Genomic DNA, 20,354 nt, shown 5'->3' on the forward strand with positions numbered 1-20,354 from the left:
TGTTCTGGTGGACCGCTGATTTTTGTGCAGGCCTTGACTGCAACAGCTGCAACACGTTTCAGCCTAGAGAACTTGTACTTTCAATATTAAGTGTAAAAAAGGCTGGACTACCCTAGGAGCTGCTGCTAACCTCATGCTGAACTGCTGCTGCCTCTAATAATTTCTGCAGAGGAGAAAATTCTTGAATTACAAATTCAGTGAGATACCACAACATTGTAATCATACTAAGTTCATTATCTAAAACAAGAAGTACTTACACTTTAAAAAAAATCACCAAAAAATATCTGTAATCTTACCTTGCAAGGATAGCCAAATCACATTAAAGAAGGTTATTTTTTTTTTCTGCCTGCAATAGGGGGTTTGCTGAATTTCAGCCTGCAGACAGAAGTTTTACTTTCCACACTTGACCCAGGACATCTTTTTCTTACCCAGCTATAGGAACAGGAAATGTTCCGTGGAAACAAAGTAGGGTTACGTGCAACAAAATCGTGGTTACAGTGCCAACAGAGGTAGAGCCAGCCGCCTTCCGTCACACCACACGGCTTGAGAGAAACGGTCTGTGTAAGCTATTGAAGGCAAAATGTCACCAGCTGGAGTATGCTGCAGTAAAACCAGTCCCCTGACATAAGGATATATAAAATGTTCTTTCATTTTTTTTCCCCCCTCATTTTGAGATTTATTCAAATAAAGCACTTGCTGCCCTTCCTGAACTAGTCATGTGCCACAGGAGCTGCTGTCTTGCCTTACACGTGACCTGTAACCGAAAACAAAAAGTGACGGCTCAGTTTTAGCCTTCCGTGATACAACACTCGAGTTCTACATAACGGCTGAGCTAGCCGCACTGATCAGCCACGCAGATTTATGCTGAAGGGGGGTTACACAGTACAAGCAAGGGAGAATGTCCACAATTTGTACTAAAATACATGATTTCTTCAGCCAGAAAAGCATCTACAAGCACTACAGTGAATTCAAGTTTTGTTCTCTCATGGCTATTGGGATTCCAACCTGCCCCCCATCGCTTTGTAAATATTCCTATCGATCTCCTGCAAAGTTACCCCTTCCTCCCTTCTGTCTTCCATTATGGGAGTCCCCAGCTCCCCTGCTACCTTCAGCACCTTCTTAACATCTCCATGCTCTGCAATGAGCTTTTGAAATGAGGGTAGGAAAAAAAAAAAAAGGATTAGGTTAGAGGAATTGTTTTTCTTCACGTAGGAACTTCCACGCTGACCTTTTGGTGTTACAACCCGTACCACAGAACTAGTTCAGGATGGCGTGATCAAGGGAAACACTCAAAGACCCGTAAGCTGAGAAGAGCACCACCACTACGCAGCTGTTGGGAAAAAAAAGAGCATGGGAGAAAACGAGAATCATCAGCGCTGCTTCCCCTTCCTCCTGGCACCCGCTGCAGGCTGCAGAGCCTCAGCCCCTGTCCCCCCGTGGCTCCAAGCCCCGGCGCCCTTCCAGCCCTGCTCAGGACCAAGAGTGTGACTGCTCTGCACGCTGTGTGACGGGCAGCCAGGAATAATAAGTGTGACAAGAACAACAACAAAAAGACCTCGATGCTGCGGCAGAAAGGTGGGTGCTTGCTGCCGCTACAGGAGCTAAAACAGAAAGGGGGGGACCCAAAGAAACAGCACCCTAGGGATGGGCACGGCTGAAGTCAACATAAAAGCTATTGAGGTTTGAAAGGTCCAACTCTTACAAGTTGGAACTGGTGATGTGCAATGTGATTGCAACCCTAAAGGCTCCTGGCTAAAAAGCATATATATATATATAGTATGTTTACATATATAATGATAGAAGTACTTTTATCTAGTTTTTTAACCTATATATACATAAACACATGTTTATGTATGTATATTTAGGTATTCATGTAGAGTGAGTAAGCTTGTGGTTAATCACACACCCTTTTTGCTAAGTGACCTTGTTCACTACAGGGGAAAAGACAAAGGACTAGATCTGGGAGTAATGCATTCAGCTCCAGTTCTGATGTTTCCTTGAAGTGCTGTGTTAGCCACCAAAATAGCTGCCTTAGAACAGATTTTTTTTGCTTCACATAAATAACAACGTGAGGAATGCCTCTGTTAACTCTGTTAATTTATCATTTTTGTCCTTATTTCCCCACCTTCCACCCCCCCATGAATTGGTTTTTAAACTGAAAGAGGGACAGAAGAAGCAGCCTAGTTGCAAGTTGCTAAACTGAACTGTACATTTAGAGCATGATGAGGTTACTGGGCTGCGTGTGGACTCCCTAGCTGGTGGAAAAAGCCATACAGCACACAGTCATCACGCTGAAACTCTCCTTCGCTGGTACTGACAGAGGTGAAGGGGGAACAAGGCATGCCTCAGTTCTGATGGTGACAGACAGAATTACTTTTCTTTGCAGCAATTCGTATTCAGAGTTACAAAGGAGAAAGGACAGGAAAAGTAAAAAATAAAAAATCACCACTTGGTTAAGAAGCATTAGTGTTAAGACTTACCTTGCTCTGAAACTTTTTCCCAAGGATGGCAAGCTCTGAAGTCCAATGCACAGGAATTAAAGTGTAAACATTCACATATTTAATAGTACCATCAAAATAACCATCATCACTACATTAAAAACTTCAAAAATGCATTTGCGTATGGTCCTAATATAAATTAAATATATGAACTAAAAGTAAATAAATTTAACATTAGGTAATGCTATAAATAAGGTAAATGCGTTTAGTGTACCTTTGAGTCATAAAAATGCCTTAAAAAACAGGTAAGTTTACAGCTTATCACCAATACTCTGGATACCACTTTCATGATTTTTTTCAAACATCGATTCGTCTACATTTGACAATTCAAAATGATTTTTTTTTTTTTGGCCACTGAACACTTTGATGTAGGAAGAGGTGTGTGGGATGTCCAGGATGAAGTCCAAGTTTTATTTCACAATAAAACTTCTTTGATTCCCAGCGCTGATAGCAAGGCTCTCTCTTTTCAAAACCTTAATTTTAAGTGCTTTTTTTAATTTTGGTTTTTAACGCGTTTAGATATCCATTTTGCGAAGGCTCATCCTGCTGAAGGAGTCTCTGAGGGAGAGAAAATACAACGATGAGCTCGTATTTTCCACAATGAGATAAGAAGTATCTTAATATGAATGATTCTTTAAATAATTCCCAGTATTTTCTACAAAACACTACAAAAGTATTTTACTACAAAAGTTAAGTCCAGTGACATGAATTCATTGCTTTTGCAAGTGAATTTGTCAGGGGCCCATATCTGGGATCATTCAACTGCTCCATGGCTACCAACAGGAAAAGCTGACAGAAGATTTAATTCATGTGTATGCAAAGAAGCTGCACAAACCACCTGCACTACTTAAATCCTAGTGAAGTCCTTCAAATAAATATCTAAGCGGGATTTGCTTGGAATAGCGAGTGAAAACTGACTGCAGTTGAGGACAGCTAGCAAATGGTACATGATCTGGGGAGCATTTAAAAAGTCAGGAACTTGGGTAATGCAACATATACCGTACAGAGAAACACATCTAATCCAGCTACAGGAACACTGCTGAGCATTTCAATGCAAGCTGGGAACACTCATTTCCTTCTTCGTCCTGTACCAAGTCTTGCTGTGTTTACAATGTGAAAAAAGAAATTTGGTAAAAAAAAGATTTTTGATCTTCCCTCTTGCGCTTTTTCTCTGAACAACACCTACACAAGAAGTTCATAACCATGGTTGTGTTCTCCTCACCAAAAAACAACTCACGACACCCATTGGTTTTAGACCACGATGCCAGGGCACTCTTGCTGGATTACTTTAGCCTACCTTGCTAAAAGAAGACATGGCAGGGCATTTTTCAATAGCGGAAAGCCAAAGATTATGTGCAGAGTACCTGCTGAAAAGTACTTCTGCCCTATTCTTGGAGCCAGAACTTTGTTAGAAGTTGAATCCAAAGTTCCCCTGCTCAGGCAGACCTGGTGCTAGCAGGCAACAGTGCTAAGGGCTCCGAGCTGCTGCACACGCTCCCAGTGGGTTTTTTATGTTCAGTCTCATTGCAGAGGAACAAAAAGCCCTGACTCAGCTAGGCAGTACTCCAGAATGTGAAACACCAACAGTTTTTCCATTTGCGTCACGCTACCTGCTCGTGGAGCTCCTCATCCCAGTTCCACTGGGAATGCCCAAGTGTCAAAGTCCCACCCTGCTGAAGGTGGTTTTGAATCTCAACAGAAGCAACGCAAACAAACAAAAAATCTCATAGATCAGAAACCAAAGGGACCATGACAAACACCACCTACCATAACTGCTGGGATGGGGATGTGTTCTGAGCTCAGGAAAGAAGGGAAGAGGAAAGGACTCAGCCAGAAGAGAGACACGATTAAAAACAAAGATTTCACAGGGTCACCAGGAAGATCAGACCAGCCTGGTTTCACACCCTCCTTATCTCTGCTGAAAGAGTAAAATCAAATATCCACCTGTGGCATGTGACTGGCAACACTGCCTTATACAACTGTGGGATCTTTCTGTTTATCAAGGGCTGGAGAGCTTCCTTTAACCGGTGATAATTCCTTTCAAGTTCTCGCTGATACTCCTTTTGATCTGGACCGATCAAGCTCTTGTTCTTGCGCAGAGCGTCTTCACATCTAGAAAACAAAAGCCTGTGAAACTTGGGCATGTAAAAAAGGACATGCTTGCTAGAGACTTGCTAATTTAATAGCACGAAAGCTTTCCTTCTCCTCCTCTGGGATGACACATAATATCCTTTTCTATCTTGTCTTTTGGGTAATAAAGGCTCAGCTAAACCAGTTGGTCTCCATGGGGAAAGGACAGGGTGTCACGTTTCCAATTTCCATTTCAGTTCCAGAGTGGCAACTCCTTTTTTATTTTAGTTTCACTCTCCAATTACATTTATCCTTGCTGAAGAGAAGTGAAAAGCTTAGCTCTACATAGCTACTTCTAGTCCAAGCAGATTTAAAGATCGATAGACCCACTGCTCTCCCCAGCAAAGATTAATAAAAAGCAGACTATGAAACGTTCATCAGGAACTCTTCTGCTTGGAAAGATGTAGTTTAAACAAAGGGTTCAAAAAGAGTTGTATCATCACCACCACTCGTTACATATGGAGAAACTACATTGCCACTGGATCTGTATGCTTGGAACGTTTTTCTTTCAATTTTTTTATTATTATTATTATTCCCTGGTGCTTACAAAAGATGCTGGATTGAGGCTGTGGTTTGCATTACTCAAGAGGAAAGTACAGCAGCCAGAGCAGTTTCTTGAGAGAATTCTGCCAGCATGCTTCCACTCGGTTTGGAGACATTCACTTCAGAAGGAAATTAAAACTCCAGCTCAACAGTTTTGTCTGACCCTGCCAACCTGTGAGTTCATTTGTGCCAATGTGGCTAGCTGTGTTTCCTGAACCAGGAACACTTGTTCACAACTGGGCTGTGATCACTAATTCCTCCCCGAGAAACAGCACAGCCAAATGACTCCAGCACCTGATCTGAGTGAAGTCATGGACCAGCGGTACCACAGGGAACCGAAAGGGCAGCTGAGGAATCTAGCTGCGTATCGAAACTGAACAGATGAAGTTACAGCGTGAACAGTCCTCTCTCTGGATAGCCCCTGCGTTATTGTTCGTGCTCCTGCCTGACGTGGGAGCAATAAATGCATCTGGCAGGCAGTTTGAAGACAATACTCCATACCTTTTTGTGAAGTCTTTGAAACAGAGACGTAGTTTGTTATGGTGTCTGAAGAGCTTTGGATCATTGGGTATTTCAGACAAGAAAACTTGTGCAACTTCTAATGGTCCCTTTAGGAGTAAAGACAAAAAGTACATTTTTAAGAACCGTCTGTCACATCCACTCACTGGAGAAAATTCTTGCGTATAGACACATTCATAAAATGCAACATTTCCTCACAGAATGCTTCTTAAAGAATTGCAGCTGCTAAATCTGGCATAAATCACCAAATATGACCACAGAATGCCTTTTAGGCATTTTTAAAATAAAACTCTGCTTTTGGAAAACAGTGTGAGGAAGTACACAGATTCTACATTTGTTTTCTCTTACAATGATTCTTGACAAAGTTTGCTCAACTGACAACTAAGAAAAAGTTTGAACAATGCAGATGGAACTAGGGAAGCCTTTGCCAGCACTGTGAACTCAAACCCAGAACCTGAAACTCCAGCCCCGTTTTTTCCAGCTTGTGTATTAATAGAGGTTTGCTCACATTCCCTCAACTTTTCCTCAATATTTCTCCACTCCAGCTTTGCTTTCCACTTTGTTCAAAAACCACAGCAGGACACAATCTTAGTTCCACCCACCAGAGCCTGGCTAATCAAAGGTAAAGCAATAAAACTTATTTATTATTTTTTTTTAAGGAAGGAGAAGCAGGCAGAAATGACTGTGGATGTCAGGAAGGAGCAGGTAACTGAGGGAGAAAGGCTCTCTCTACTCAGCCACTTTCCAGATCTAACCATGTTTTCAGGACTCTTACTCAAATTATAAAGTCACTGAAAGCAGCTGGTCTAGACCCACCAGTGACCTTAAACACATCCCACAGACTGAATGGGAAAAAAAACACACAAGGTAATTTAGAAATAAGGTCCAATGCTACCCCTCCACTGAACCGAGTGATATGCACCACCCCAGAGTCTCCAGCTCAAAAAGGATTCTCACCTGATTTACTGTGGTACCTACTGATCCTTGTAGCACCATCTGCAGCATCTTTGGGTCTGCGGGGTCTTGGTGAGTTGCAAAAGCTAATTCCTGTGTTTTCTTCTGCATGTCCTCTATGGCAACTTCAATAGGTGTCAGAATGATCTAGGCAAGCAGACAAAATACAGGCTGCTCGTTATGGCTGAGCCTGTCAGGCAGACAGACGTTCAGAAATGCTTTGGGGTGGCACCAACAGGACAGATATCCTGGAGAGAAGCACTCTAGAAACAGCACGCTTTTCATCTTAATTTAGGAACATCCAGAAAAAGGTTGTTTTTTAAATGTGTTTCTACATCTGAGTACTCCAAAGCTTTCTGAGGTTGCTCCTGAGAGGGCAGGCTGCAGTGTCCCTTAGCGGTCTACAAAATACCCAAGGCCACAGTACTATGTCAGTGCCCAAACACTTGCAGGTTCCCTGCCTTGCATGGAAATGCACTTTTCATTGTGTCTGCATATGCTGGTGAAAGAGGCAGTAGGACAAGCTGCATCTGTACGTGGGTCTGCGTTTGGTTTAAGTTGAATAGGATCAGGAAGACGTTCAGTAGGAACGAGCCGGCCTTAAAATCAAAATGAAGGGATGTGACACTGTCCCTGAAGTGAACAGTCAGAGAACCTCAGGACAGCACTGCCTGCTCTTGCCCTGTGTGAAATTTATGCATCTTCAGCAGAGAAGGGAAGGCAGGCTAACGATGGCCAGAGGGTGCACCTGCAGTTGTGTCACGGTGCAAAGGGATGTGGCTGTGGCATTAAACTAAATGTACAAGGGTACATTATGCAAGAGTTTCAGCAACATCCACTTCCCTCAGTCTTGTACAATATTTCCCTTCAGACAAGAGGAAACCCCTGGGGACGTCTGCCATGCAGAGAGCGCGAGCCTCACCTCCTCTTTGTGGATGACGTTTATCCTGGTCTTGATGTACGGGAAGGCGTGGGACGTCGTCAGGATTGTTTTGCGCTTGAACTGCTCGTGTAGATCCCCGTGAGCTCGGCCGTCCAGCGTAAAGGGCGTGCAGTACATGAAGCGCCGCAAGTTGTAGTTTTTGTCGAAGTAAGTTATTCTGTCCTTCATCTCGTACGTGTCAAAGTAAGGCTCCACGTAGGTTATCTGGATGTAGGCCTGCAGGAAGGAACCCAGGTGTGCGCAGTCAAGTACAGTGCCTCAGGAGGCCACACAGACGAGGTGATTTCTACTCCTTCCTTTCTAGTAGCGCAATAACCCAGCTGGCTTTACCTCCTTCCTCTGAAGAACTACGACTGCTCTTTGTCTTTACTCAAAAAAAAAAATCATGCTCATGTTGACGGGGAATAGGGGTGCCTGGTAGATGCTCAGCACTTTCTGGACTAGGTGCAGCACACTGCCCCTCTCCCCTCAAGTGTTTCCTTCTTTTCTTTGCAGATAATGCTCTGCCCTAAACTGGAGGCTTGTTTCCTAGGCATGTTCCTGTTATTTTTGCTATGCTTAAAGGACATAGCACAAGAATGACAAAATGCTACAGCTGCAAAAAAGCCAGAGGCCATTGAATGGAAACCTCCCTTCCTTCCTTGCATTTAGCAGAGTTTACAGAGAAGGGCAAATGCAGCCTGAGTCTGAGCTGTACCTTTGTCTCTTAACCTTCCCTTCCCACCTTCCCAAAGGAAACAGCTAATTCTGCACTCCTCTGCTGGGGTGATTTTCCCCAACTCTGTCCCCAAGAAGCCACAAGATGCTCTTTAACTCTCTACGTGGATTCCATTGGCTACTTGGTGGAATTCAGGGCAGGATTGGGCCCGTAACGTCTTTGTACATTCAGGACCAGTGATACTGCTAAACCTCTGCTTGTATCTTACCTTGTTAGGATCTAGTTTACATTTGTCCACAGGGTTTGAGTCCTTAATCACTTCAAGCACATCTTCACCAAACCGTTCTCCGTAAAATCCCTACATCAAGAGCAAACACATTGAAAGAGAACATCAAATGCAGTCATCAAAGATGGAGGCTGGGGAGACAAAGGCACATTCAGGGGAGGTGAAGCCCAAAATGCCTTCGACAGAAGCTGTGCCAGGGATGAATGGGATCTGCTGAACCTAGGGGAATTATATCTATCACATTCCTGGGGCAACAGGAAAAAAACAAGCCCAACGCCCTGGAAGCCAGGAGAACTCGGGAGCCTTCCAACTGCACACGCTGCGTGGCTTTTAGCAAACCTCTGAGCTGGCAGTGTGTCTGGGAGCTCAACTGAAAACCGGGGTCAATACAGGATCTGCATGGAAATCAGGTGCCACATCAGAGCGTGGCTTTGCTGGCCTGGATGAGTGGCCAGATCTTAGCTCAGTTTCATGTGCTCAGACCTCAAATAACTCTGCTACTTTCAGTGCCACGTGAGAGCAACTGAGCTGTGAGCAACAACAGGACGTCAGAGCTAGTCTAGCAAATAACACAGGGCCAGGTCTCAGGAACACGTTGCATGGCACAGCCCTGGGCAGTGCTGCTGAACTCTCTTCATCTTCCACAGGGGATGGCCTCATCTGTGCACAGTGCTGCCAGGAAGTCTCTGACCCAAGACATTGGCGAGGGACATGTTAGTTGGCACCAAACCAGACTAACAACCACACAGTACAGACATGATCGCTGGGTGGTGCCTGGAAACACACCCAAGTCCCAGCTAGATTCATCAGAGTTGCCTTTGTGTGTTCATGGCTGAAACAAACCTCAGAGACCTGAGATACCCCATTCTGGGGGGCTCTGAATTCCAGAATCCTTCAAGGGCACAGTCTCTAGGAGCAGAGAAACATGATGTGGAGGTAAGAAACCTGATGGTCCTGTGCTTTGGGAACACAGCTCTTAAATGACTGATGGAAAATGGTAACAGTGCAATTCACAGACAGAATTTGAGGTCAGCCGCAAACATCTCACCTCCAGCCTATGGGAAATCTCAGCTAACTTGGTTATCGCCGGCTCCTTGTAAACAAACTCTTGTTCATCCAGGTCTCCAAACTTAGTTCCATAAAAACCAACGCGGAAGTAGGTGCCAAACATCCTCTTTCCATCCTAGGTTTGGAGAAACAAAAGGTTATTTCAGCGGGGAGACAAGCACACCCCAAGCGTGGCAGCAGACGAGCTCCGGATTTTACACAAAACCAAAAAGAAATTAAAGAAAAATAGAAAGGAAGAAGGAAAAGAAAAACACACCTGGAACTCAGCATGAATGCACTTAGCAGCAAACACCACGATGAAATTATGAACTAACATGAGATTTATGGGTCGGTTATGACCATCAGCCCAACCTTGCAATGACTCTTCCTGCCCCAGGAGGAGCCTGGGGCTGCTGGGACATCTCTGAGGAACGAAGGCGAGTTCCTTTGCTTGGGTCACTATTTCAGGCTCTCCAGCCTCTGCAGAGGCCCCTTACCCTGGTCTGTAGCTGCTGACAGCCTGCAGCACGCAGGGAGGACGCTGCACACGAACACCCCTGGCAATCACCCGCACCGAGCCCCCCGGGATCCGTGCTCGAGTCATTGCAGGATTGGGCCGATGTCGGCGTCCAGCTCACTCGCACACACACACCAGGTGCCGTTTGGACAGCACGTCGACCGAAGGTGTTACAGTCTTGTCTAGGAACTAATTGCTAAAACGGAGGGCCAAAGTCACTGCTGCTGAAAGCAGATGCAGTTCGCTGCGTCATGTACCTGCTTCCTTTTGAGCCAGTGGTGAGTTTGGCCCAGAAACGCAACAAAAGAAGAGAAACAGAAAGATTTGTGCTGGAAAGTAACAAAGAAAAATCCGATTAAGAGAAAGAGGAAAAATGCTTGAAAAATAAACCACACCTCTGCTTTTGTTAAACAGCTCACTCCGCATGCACAAACCAGAAATGCTTTTCAGCGAGAAACTCTGAAATGTTCACCTTTACTCTCGTGACAAAGAGTGATGCAGAGCGTAGTGCTCACTGCTCCTGGCTTGGGGTTAGTGGTAGGTTTCAAAACAGCACCTACACGTGTCCTGGCTGCTGTGTATCATTTTTATTTGGGATTTTGCTATGGCAACACTGAGCTCTTGTGTTGATGGTGAACATGATCTACAGAAGGCAAAGAGGGCAAATAAACCAAACTAAAAAAAAAAATCGCAGGAAAACTCCAGCAACTGGAAAAATCACAGCAAGCCACTGGCCTGAAGGACACACTGTTATTTTTCATTATTCTTCATTATATTTTTTATTATTCTTCAGTGCCCTGCCTCCAGACCTGCACGGCAATGACCAGCCTTCTGAACCCTTAATTTATTTAGCACAACCTTTCCAAAGCCACATTTTTGGACAATATTATGCTAAAATCCCTCCCTGTGGCTACTTTTTACAATTCATTCTCAGTGCTGCAAGGCAGAAGACTGTGATCTTCCAGGATATGAAGCATTTGCAGAACCCAGTTCCTACGAGGTATTGGCCGCGTGGACATTTGCACACCCAGCTTTTTGTTACAGCCAGTGTACATTTGTGTTGCTGTAAAAATAGCAATGAGGGGGGAAGAAAATGCTGTTATCAACATCAATAAGTTCTGGTACTAAAACGGGACTAAGTGCATAAAGTAAGTGTAATGTGGCCTTGTCCCAGGAGCAGCTGGGAAGCCTGGTGAGATCCAGCTCCCAGTATACACACGTTTCATCACCATTAAGACCAGCTGCACTGGCTTTTCCTTCTCAACCCATTTGCTGGCATTCGGGTATCATAAGGATGCCAGGGAGAAAAGCCAGCAGTGAGGAGCCCTGGTTAGCTCTGGATGTGACAGAAGCACCTCCCTACCCAGCCACGATCCATCAGCTGTTAAACATATGTGAGCTGAGCAGTGACTGCTCCCAGCAAGGTAAACCATGAAACCCTTTCCACTCCCTGAGGCTCTGTTGGAGTGTCTTTGGAGCTAAAGAAAGGTCTGTGGTGGGAGGTGCAGAGGAGAAATGCCTCCAGCGTGAACGTCAGGTGCCTGGGGAGAAACCAAGCAGCCCTGGGCCAACACCACGACTTCTGCTCTCCTCACCTGGCAGCTTTCTGGTGCTCAATCCTGCCCACAGCAGGCAGGATTGACCTGGCTAACTCCTTCCCCTGCTTCTTTCACCTTTCTTTCCCAGTCTGTGGCCGTGCCTGGGGACCTGCACCTGGAACACATTTCTTAGGGTGAGCAAAGGCCCACGGGCTATCCCTGCCTCGCAGACACATTCGGGAGCTGGGAGCTGCCTGAGATGAGGGGAGCTCCACTTCTTGCCTGGAGTTAAGATACAGGATGGCTCTGCAATCCTCACCAGCAGCCTGTCTTTGAAATTTAGCCAATTAGTCTCTGTAATCACAGGACTGAAATCAAAACTGGTCACTTAAATATACTCCATGGTCTTGTTTCTGAAAAGAGCTAAAAATGCAGATATGAGGGAGAAAATATTAAAAGCATTTTATCTCCTATTATTTTTTTTTTGAAAAATAATAGGTCTTTGGGAGGAGGAGAGAATGAAGGTGAACACTGAATAGCCATTACAGAACTGGCAGAGCAGATAACAGCCACCATGATACATGAAGGTTCATGATTTGTTATTATGCATGGTAAATACCTTTCAAAATTGCTGGGAATAAAGTTTTAGAGTTATCTCTTGCATACACACAAGAAGCTTTGCCAACAAAATTCGACTCGAGAGTCATCATCTGCTTTCTCCACCAAGACCACCACAACAGCAGCTGCCAGGAGGAAGAACCAGCCTGAAGTATGGATGAAGGAAAGCAACCCCTTCCTTCATACACACTGTGCAGAATGCACCGTCCAGCCATCTGCACCAAACTGAGCATTATATTTTCGTCCTCAATTTTAACCCAAGGTCCTTTGCAGTGTTGCCAACTATTGCAAATCTTTCAATATTGATTTATTATTTTTTAATACCACTCCTGGAGTCCTGCGATTGAAGGCAACCTCACTGTGCATATTTTAAAAATACACATTTTTGAATTCTCATGGCAAAGCATGAAAGCTTTTACCTCAGAATTTCCCTAATTATGAAGTAAACAAAAAGAATTCAACATCTATTAAACAAAAACCCACCCCTTGGTATTGTGAAGCAGGTCGTAGAATTGCATTGGTGTCAGACTCAGGACGCAGGCTTGTAGTTGGCAATACTGCTTTTCCCGTGACACAAGGGGTGAATCCTGCTGTTGGCATAGCTTGTTGGTAAAATTAAATCGGGATTTTCACAGGGTAAAACAAAAAACAAAACAGGGGGAAAAAAGGAAAGAAAAAAAAAAATCCACAAGTAGGAACTTACCACAACAGACAATAGTAAGAGTGGGGAGGAGGGTCAGCAACCAGGGCGATAGAGGAGAAAACAGAAAGTATTTAATTAGGGAAATTCCAAAAAACAAACAAGCAGCAAATTGGCAGCAAATAAATTTTAAAACAAAAAAAGGGTGAGCATCAATTAAGGTATTTAAAAACAAGGGGAAAGGAAAACACATGCAACAAATCTGGAAGCTACAAAGCACAAAGATCAGAAGTGTGGCAATGAAAGAGCACGATGACAGACGAGAACATAAACCATGGGTGTCTTTTACCATGCAATAAAACATGACTGAGTGATGTTAGAATCATAACCAATGACAGGATTTTCTTCAGGGGTCGATTTAGGGGCAGACTAATCAAAAAAGATGCTCACAGGCCTCCACGTTCGTCGGCTATTGAACGTGTATCATTTCCATTCCTACGACATGTACTGCGGTTTGCTGTGTCAATTCCCTTGCTGGGACCTCTCCCAGGAATAAGCAAACAATTTACAGGACCAGCCCTTAAATGTTGGGGGTTAATTTAAGCTACTGCTAGCCCCAAATTCAAAAACTGTCATTCGGACATCATCAGCCCAAATGATTTATGTCACACAATGAACAAAGGAACTTTGATCTTGGCCCCAGTTCAGGAAGTGTGGTCTTAAATGCTCTCCTGTGTTGGAAGCGTGGAGTGAGATGGCTCATACCGAGTCTCCTGATTTGCAGAAAATAAGAGATTAACTGGGCAGCTGAAGTCTTTGCAAATAGTGTATCATCATATTCACGTTCAAAATGTCTTCTAGGACTTCTCAACACTCATGTACCAACTGTGCCAACTGGACTAGGGCCTGATTTACCAGACTCGCTGTGCTAGGTGCAACTTCAGATGAAGCTGACTGCTTTGCTTCTATTTTTAATCCAACGTGTGGTTCTCATGGTGTATGTTGCAGAAATGTGAACAGCCTCTACAAAAATGAAAGCAGCAGAACTGACTCCAGTTAACACAACCAAGCTATTTTACTGCCAGAGAAAAGCTACATAACAAATTGATTGTTCTTAAATGAATAGACTGAAGGAGCCTATTGTCTGGGATATGATTTGCACATGCAATAAACCAGTTTTGTTTTTTAGTACCTCTGAGCATTATGGCTTAAATCGACCCCTGTGGGTGGGGTGAAAATATGGTATGAAGGGATGATATTCTGTGTCAATGCTGATGAAAAGAAATATAAACGAATTATAAAAACAAACTAGTGATGATACAGTGGCTCATTCACCAAAGAACCTCATTAGTGGAACACATCAGCATCCATGCACTACCTACAGCTTCTTATGAAGAATTTCCTACTACAACCACAATTGGTTTATTGGTATTTCTTTGGTTAATGAATTCAGTTTTAACAGCAGACAGCAACAGAAATACCCACAACTAGCACATGTGGGCAAGCATTGGCGTGAGTCATCTGATAAATCTATTAGTGTTCTTTACTAACTAAAACGGAGTTACCTACCTCCCAGCCAGTGCTCTGTGTAATAAAAAGTAAAAAGCGCATGTCACAGAAACCAAAAAAAAAGAGTTTCAAAGGCCAAAACATGACCATCAACATACGGTATTGTAAACCTGAAATGGCTTCAATTTAAGACATCATGCAATGAAACAGCCTCCTCTGGCCCAGAATGGCACTCAGTGATTGTCCTTTATTGGTTCATTTAACCTTACAAATCCGGCAATGTCAGAACATGGAGAAAACAAGCAGACTCTCAGCTGCTGTAGACCAGGTGGATTCTAGGAAATTGATGCATTGATCTTCACCTACTGAGGAGGTGATGTTAGCATAAGGGTAACCACACCAACAGGCACCAGTGACCCAGCAGTTCACAGCCAGAAAGCTGGTTGGGGTGGGGGACTCAGAGGCACACTGGCATGTCCTGGAGGAGGGTCTGCTGGGCACTTGCCCGCCTGCAAGAAAGGCATGAGCCCAACAGGCCTCTCCTAGAAGGAAACATGCTTCTAGGAAGTTGCCATGTGCTCTCATCTCCTGCTTAGCTGAGGTCTGTTGAGCTTTGTGAGAGTTAATAATGTCTAACATCTCTCATCAAATACTCAGCACTTAAGCTGGTGGGTTTTGTACCATCTAAGTTTAGAAAGGTTCCTTCAGCAGCTTAGCCACCATTTGAACAGATAAATAAAAACCCAACATTTCCAAATAAAAAGCCAACATTTCTCAGTGTTACCTACCAGGCTAAAGGCAAAATGTAATTTTTTTTGGTTGTTTCTTTTTTTTTTTTTCCCCCAGAAATACAGCATGCAAACCACATTTTAAAATAATATCTGAATGGGTAAACTGACAGATGATTGGAATTTTTAACTCTTGGATATTTCTGAAGTTACAATAAAACTAGGTATGTGATGTTCTCTCATGTTTCTCAACTTAAATGTACAGAGGGAGAAAAATCCTATTAGTGATCCTTGTATTTACTGCAGATCACCATTTGAGAATTCTTGTGTAATCTGATTAAAATGTTTTTTCCTTGATAGGTAGTTTTTATTTGAACTAAGCATTGGAAATTTCTTCGCAATTCATGTTACAGTGGAAAGTTCAAATCATTACCTGGTGAACAATCTTGCTGAATGCTTCTTGGAGTTTACCATGAATAGTAGATAGCTTCTTGGCATCTCTGTTAGCTTCGTGAATAGGAATAAGGACTTTGTAAACCTCATTAACTGCTTCATACATGCCAGCCTGCAAAAATAACATCCATCAGATTCCTCCAGTAATTCAACAGAGCAAGAGTGATACATCCTCTCCCAGCATTTACGTTGCAAGATTGCAAAGGTGGCTTACATACCAAAAGGCACTGTGATGTAATCAGCACCTTTTCTTAAAATATATCCATACATACATGGAATAAAATCCCCAGTTACCTGAGGAATTAAGTCTACTCCATTACTAGTAAATGAGATTACTGAGAGAAATAAAATCGGGTTATTTTGGTTGGATATATGCACAAGAGCACAAGCTTAATAGGATTCTAACCACATCTATGGGAACTGAATATGGAAGCTTAAGTGCACAATACTGCTCATTCTGTTTAGTGCATCTTCAGCCTAAGGGACTTCTACAACTACTTTTGGCACTCCATGAAATGAGCGTTGTGAAGTTTTGCTAGGACGTCTCTAGTGGAGGTGACTCATAAAAAAGAGACACTGCGTCATAAAACTCAGCCAGCCCACAACACTGGTTCTGAGTCTTTGCTCTGGAGTTATAGCTGCTTGTACTTAAACCCACGGAATATTTGATATTGTGCTGTGGGAAATAATTCACTTGCTTTCATTCGTTTCAGATGGATACACTACCACCAGCTCATTAACACGGCTCACACAAAGCTCTCAGCCCACTCTCTTCGAACAGACGGAGAAACAGTATGGCCTTTCTCTCCTATTGTGAACTCCAAAATGGGCAGTGCAGAAGTGAGAGATGCTGGAAACACACAAAGCCCTCTTTGGTTCCAGTCTCCGTTCACTGCAGTTTACTTGAGAGGGCAAACTAAGCTGCCTTGAACAGCCAAAACTCCCAATGCTCCATGAGAATTAAGCAGCTACAATAGAGCTATACAGCCTCATAGATAAAGCATTTTCCGTCATATTGCCCAGCAACATAAGATTGCTGAAGGAGATAGAGAAAGAAATTAAAGTCATCTACCATGGAGAAAGATGCTGCAGCCTGTTCCAGCAATCCCACCAGACCAGCTTCTGTGAAATACTTTCCAGAACAGATACCTTCTTCATCTGGTGACACAACATCATCAGAAACTGCTGACTCTTCCAAAACATTAGAAGATATGTTCTAAGGAGAAATAATGTAGAGAAAATATTTAACTCAATTTAAATAACATTTAATACTTTGAAAGCCAGCTGATTTTCAATCAAATACCAACATTTTTCACAAGCATTTTATGTCATTTCCTTCTGAATCAAACCAGCAGGGTGCTTCAGCACGTGCTTAAGCTAGTTGTACTGGACCGCCTACATGCTCAAAGCTCAGTATGTGCTTGTCTGCTCTGCTCAGTGGTGCCTTGCCTAATGGCAGTAGTCACAGGCACCACTTGCGTAAGTTACTTCAGAACAACTGCACCCGCTACAAAGGCTGGACTAAACAGAGGGTAAAAAAGACAACTTATACAGAGAAATAAAAACTGGATTCATTCAGCCTACTCAGTGGAACCAAGACAGCCTTTAAGAATAAAAAAAGATTTTCAGAACTTGCTGTAATGCATTCTCCCCAAAATAAACCGAGTAAGTGCAGTGTGAGTATCTAGGCACAGCAGTATCTGGCATATCGGAGATACTCTATCTTAGCAGGAATGACAGAACCCAAAAATACATCACGGAGGACAACTCCTACCTGAAATGTAACACACCCTACAGGGAGGTATTTGCGGTCTTCAAGCATGCTTAGGTATTCAGCCACCAAGGCTGCGGAGTGGACTAAGCACTGGGCTGACTCTGCGTGATTGCTCCTCTCTGAGTGCTTTCCAGCCATGTTCTGCAGCCAGGTCAGGCGCAGGTCAGGGGAATTCTGATAGCCCTTGGCAATCCTAATTTAAAAAAAAAAAAAAAAAAGAGAGAGAGAGAGAAGACCAAATAAAACCTCTTTACAATTCGTATTTAGTTACTTCTGCTTAAATACCAACCATCCTCAGTGCTAGGCTATCTAGAAATATAGGAGATAGTAAGCTGTATGGATGGAAATTACCCTAAACTACTTCACAGATTTCTCAGCCAGTTACCCGCGGACAAGCAACTGGAGCTACCAAGTGATGGCAAAATGCTTTTAAGGGTGACTGCTGAAACTCTCGACCAAAATTCAGATTTCACTTGGAGATCGGTAGCAAGCCAGAGGTGTGGGACTATCGGAGCAGACCTGCAGGTTGTTTATGACAAAATCTCTGCCTTCTAAGAAGCCTTCAGAACCACCTGTGCAGATGATACCACACTATTTGGTGGTTGGAATCTTAGCATGGCTCTGGAATATTTTTTTGCCTATGGAGACCATCACATGTACCACCACTTTTCAGCCTTTTGTTCAAGGAGGTCCTGAGGGGTTCTTAAGTTTTTCCTGATGCAAGCAGTGAAAGATGTCTTTGCTCAGGTGGAGGACAAGATTGTGAGAAACTACTGAGGAACGGAAAATACTTTTATCCACAGTAAGCTCCACAAATGTCATACAAAACCTAAGAATATCACAGTGAAACACAACAAACAGGTGCATATTTGTCCATGAGCACTGAGGACGGGAACTGCTGTGTAATTGCTCCAAACCATGCTCTGTAAGGGCTCAAATGAACAACATCTCAGTTCAAAACCAACAGCAATTAGCTGTGTTGATTTCTAGTGAAATGTGAGTCATGGCAAGATATGCAAAACAGGTTTAAGTTCGAAGTAAAATAATTGCTAACAAAACACACATAATCAAGGTTCACAGCAATACAGCACTTGATGATCTAATCAGAGAGGTGCTGTATGTAGGTACCAAGCTTTTTCAAATACCAGGTGGAGTACTGACATCTACTGTCCCTGCTGTGCAATGGTTATGAGCTCTACCTGTACATCAGGTCAATCAGCATTTCTGGATCTTCCTGATGCTCCTTCATTTTCACTGTATCAGAGAGGATCATATGGAGGTTGAACACGAGATCTTGGACCTGTAAAAAATATATACTGCTGTGATAAACTGGCAATGGGAAACAAGCTACTTACTGCTATGTCGGGGCCAGGATTGCTCTGAATCTTTGTGTGTTTACCTTGCTGTCAGAATTAATCAAGGACCTGAGTTTTATGTTCAGGTCATTAAAAAAAATGTACTTCCTTCTGGGAGTGCATGCAAATTCCTGCTGTAGAACAGGAAGTTTGAGACCAGCCTGCTAATGAACTACATGCCACTTCTCTTGGGGTATTTCTTTTACCTGATCAGGAAATGTTGTCTCCCTAAGTTCCAGATCTTCCTCAGCATATGTTAAAATAGTCTTCAGGGAACGTCGCAAAAATTCCTCATTGAAATTCTGGGATGTCCCCACCAGGGATGATAGAGACATGGTCACCTGCATTTTCACTCTGGCAAAGTTCTGCAACACAGAAATTGTTAACAAACTGGAGATACCGCAACGCTCTGCTGCAACATCAGTGCTGTGGTCACTGTACCCTCCTCCTGACACACAGCTGATACAAAAAAGAAGCCTTTTTTTGTGAAAAGGGCTGTCTCAGAGTAGTAATTAAATTAAATTTCTGGTGCTGTTAACTTCATGCTCTGATGACAGCTTTATTTAATTCCAGGTGAAGGTTCTCCTGCAAGTTTTGTTTTTTACTCCTTCTCCCTCTTCTCCTCTCAAGCACCCTGAACAGGATGATGCTCAACTCCCTCTCATGAACACAGCCTTCATTCCAGACACTTGCGTTTTAGTTGATCTAGCCTAAAAACTGAAGTTACTGTGAAATCACTGCTACCTATCCCTGGGCCCAGAAGCAGTGAGTCCCTCCAGCTCTGCTGCTCAGCACAGGGGACTGTAACCAAGTGTGGCCCTTTGTAATACACAGCTACCTGGGTGCTTGCAAGACACCAACTGGAAGACTTAAGGCTGAGAATTTTCTTGACACTTTGAAGTGCTTGTGGGTTAGTCAACCCAAGATCTAATTAGAGGTTACCAACATCTGAGTAAAAACAAAATCCCAGTATTACTAACTCATTTTCATGCTTGTCTAGATGATAAGCCCTCCAACAGCCTGTTTTTCTCATGAATACACAATGCTCCGCCCAGCAGCCCCAACCAGTTTACGTACAATGACCTAACGAAGGGCAGCAGGATACTCACATTCCCAATCTCAAAGTTTTGCCTCATCAAAAGGTAAAGCGAGGCACTCGCGTGCGACCGTATTGTGCTAATGCTGCTGCTACAGTGTCTCAGGAGCCTCAGGCACAGATCTGCACACTGCTCAGTCTCTTCTTCAAACAGCAGCTCAGGGAACTGGAAAAACAGCACATGAGAAAACTACTGCCTGGACAGACAGAAACAAGCACTCGGACAAAAATGCGGCGGTGATCCTCAGCAGTGAGCATACACCAGCATTAGACAAAGTCCAATACCCTCTAGTTTGAGGGGAACTGTGCTAATTTGAGTCACTTCACTTTTACAGTTAGACAAAAGCAGCGTCACTGGCAGCACAGGAAGATGAATAATTTTACATATTGCCCCAAACACATTGCTCCACCCTTGGACTGATTTACATCAATTCCAAAAACTCAGGCTTAAAACTTTGAGCTATTCCCAGTGTATCTACAGAAACAGATAAATTGTTTAAACTATGGTCCCAATAAAAAATAAATGATCAATTCTAAGTGAGAGTCAC

The 20,354-nt window shown here is 43.4% G+C and overlaps 1 protein-coding gene across 15 annotated transcripts in view; it reads right to left on the reverse strand.

Moving 5' to 3' along the window:
- Positions 1 to 2,536: 2,536 nt before the first annotated feature.
- Positions 2,537 to 20,354, reverse strand: part of DOCK7 (dedicator of cytokinesis 7) — a 96,137-nt gene continuing 78,319 nt past the window's right edge. For 5 of the 15 annotated variants that reach the window (XM_035333523.1, XM_035333522.1, XM_035333518.1 and 2 more), the window contains 14 exons: positions 19,820 to 19,972; positions 18,917 to 19,075; positions 18,555 to 18,655; positions 17,356 to 17,548; positions 16,654 to 16,797; positions 15,562 to 15,693; positions 14,461 to 14,475; positions 9,580 to 9,705; positions 8,514 to 8,603; positions 7,567 to 7,803; positions 6,648 to 6,791; positions 5,673 to 5,779; positions 4,443 to 4,610; positions 2,537 to 3,056 (listed from right to left, as the gene is read on the reverse strand). In XM_035333523.1, coding sequence (XP_035189414.1) covers positions 3,014 to 3,056; positions 4,443 to 4,610; positions 5,673 to 5,779; positions 6,648 to 6,791; positions 7,567 to 7,803; positions 8,514 to 8,603; positions 9,580 to 9,705; positions 14,461 to 14,475; positions 15,562 to 15,693; positions 16,654 to 16,797; positions 17,356 to 17,548; positions 18,555 to 18,655; positions 18,917 to 19,075; positions 19,820 to 19,972 — 1,812 coding nt within the window. In that variant the 3' untranslated portion in view covers positions 2,537 to 3,013. Of the gene's footprint in view, positions 3,057 to 4,442; positions 4,611 to 5,672; positions 5,780 to 6,647; positions 6,792 to 7,566; positions 7,804 to 8,513; positions 8,604 to 9,579; positions 9,715 to 14,460; positions 14,476 to 15,561; positions 15,694 to 16,653; positions 16,798 to 17,355; positions 17,549 to 18,554; positions 18,656 to 18,916; positions 19,076 to 19,819; positions 19,973 to 20,354 lie in introns of all 15 variants that reach the window. The other 10 variants (XM_035333521.1, XM_035333517.1, XM_035333509.1 and 7 more) reach the window with 3 other exon arrangements.

This window comes from Oxyura jamaicensis, chromosome 8 (assembly GCF_011077185.1).
Source record: "Oxyura jamaicensis isolate SHBP4307 breed ruddy duck chromosome 8, BPBGC_Ojam_1.0, whole genome shotgun sequence".
In the NCBI taxonomy this organism is placed as follows: domain Eukaryota; kingdom Metazoa; phylum Chordata; class Aves; order Anseriformes; family Anatidae; genus Oxyura; species Oxyura jamaicensis.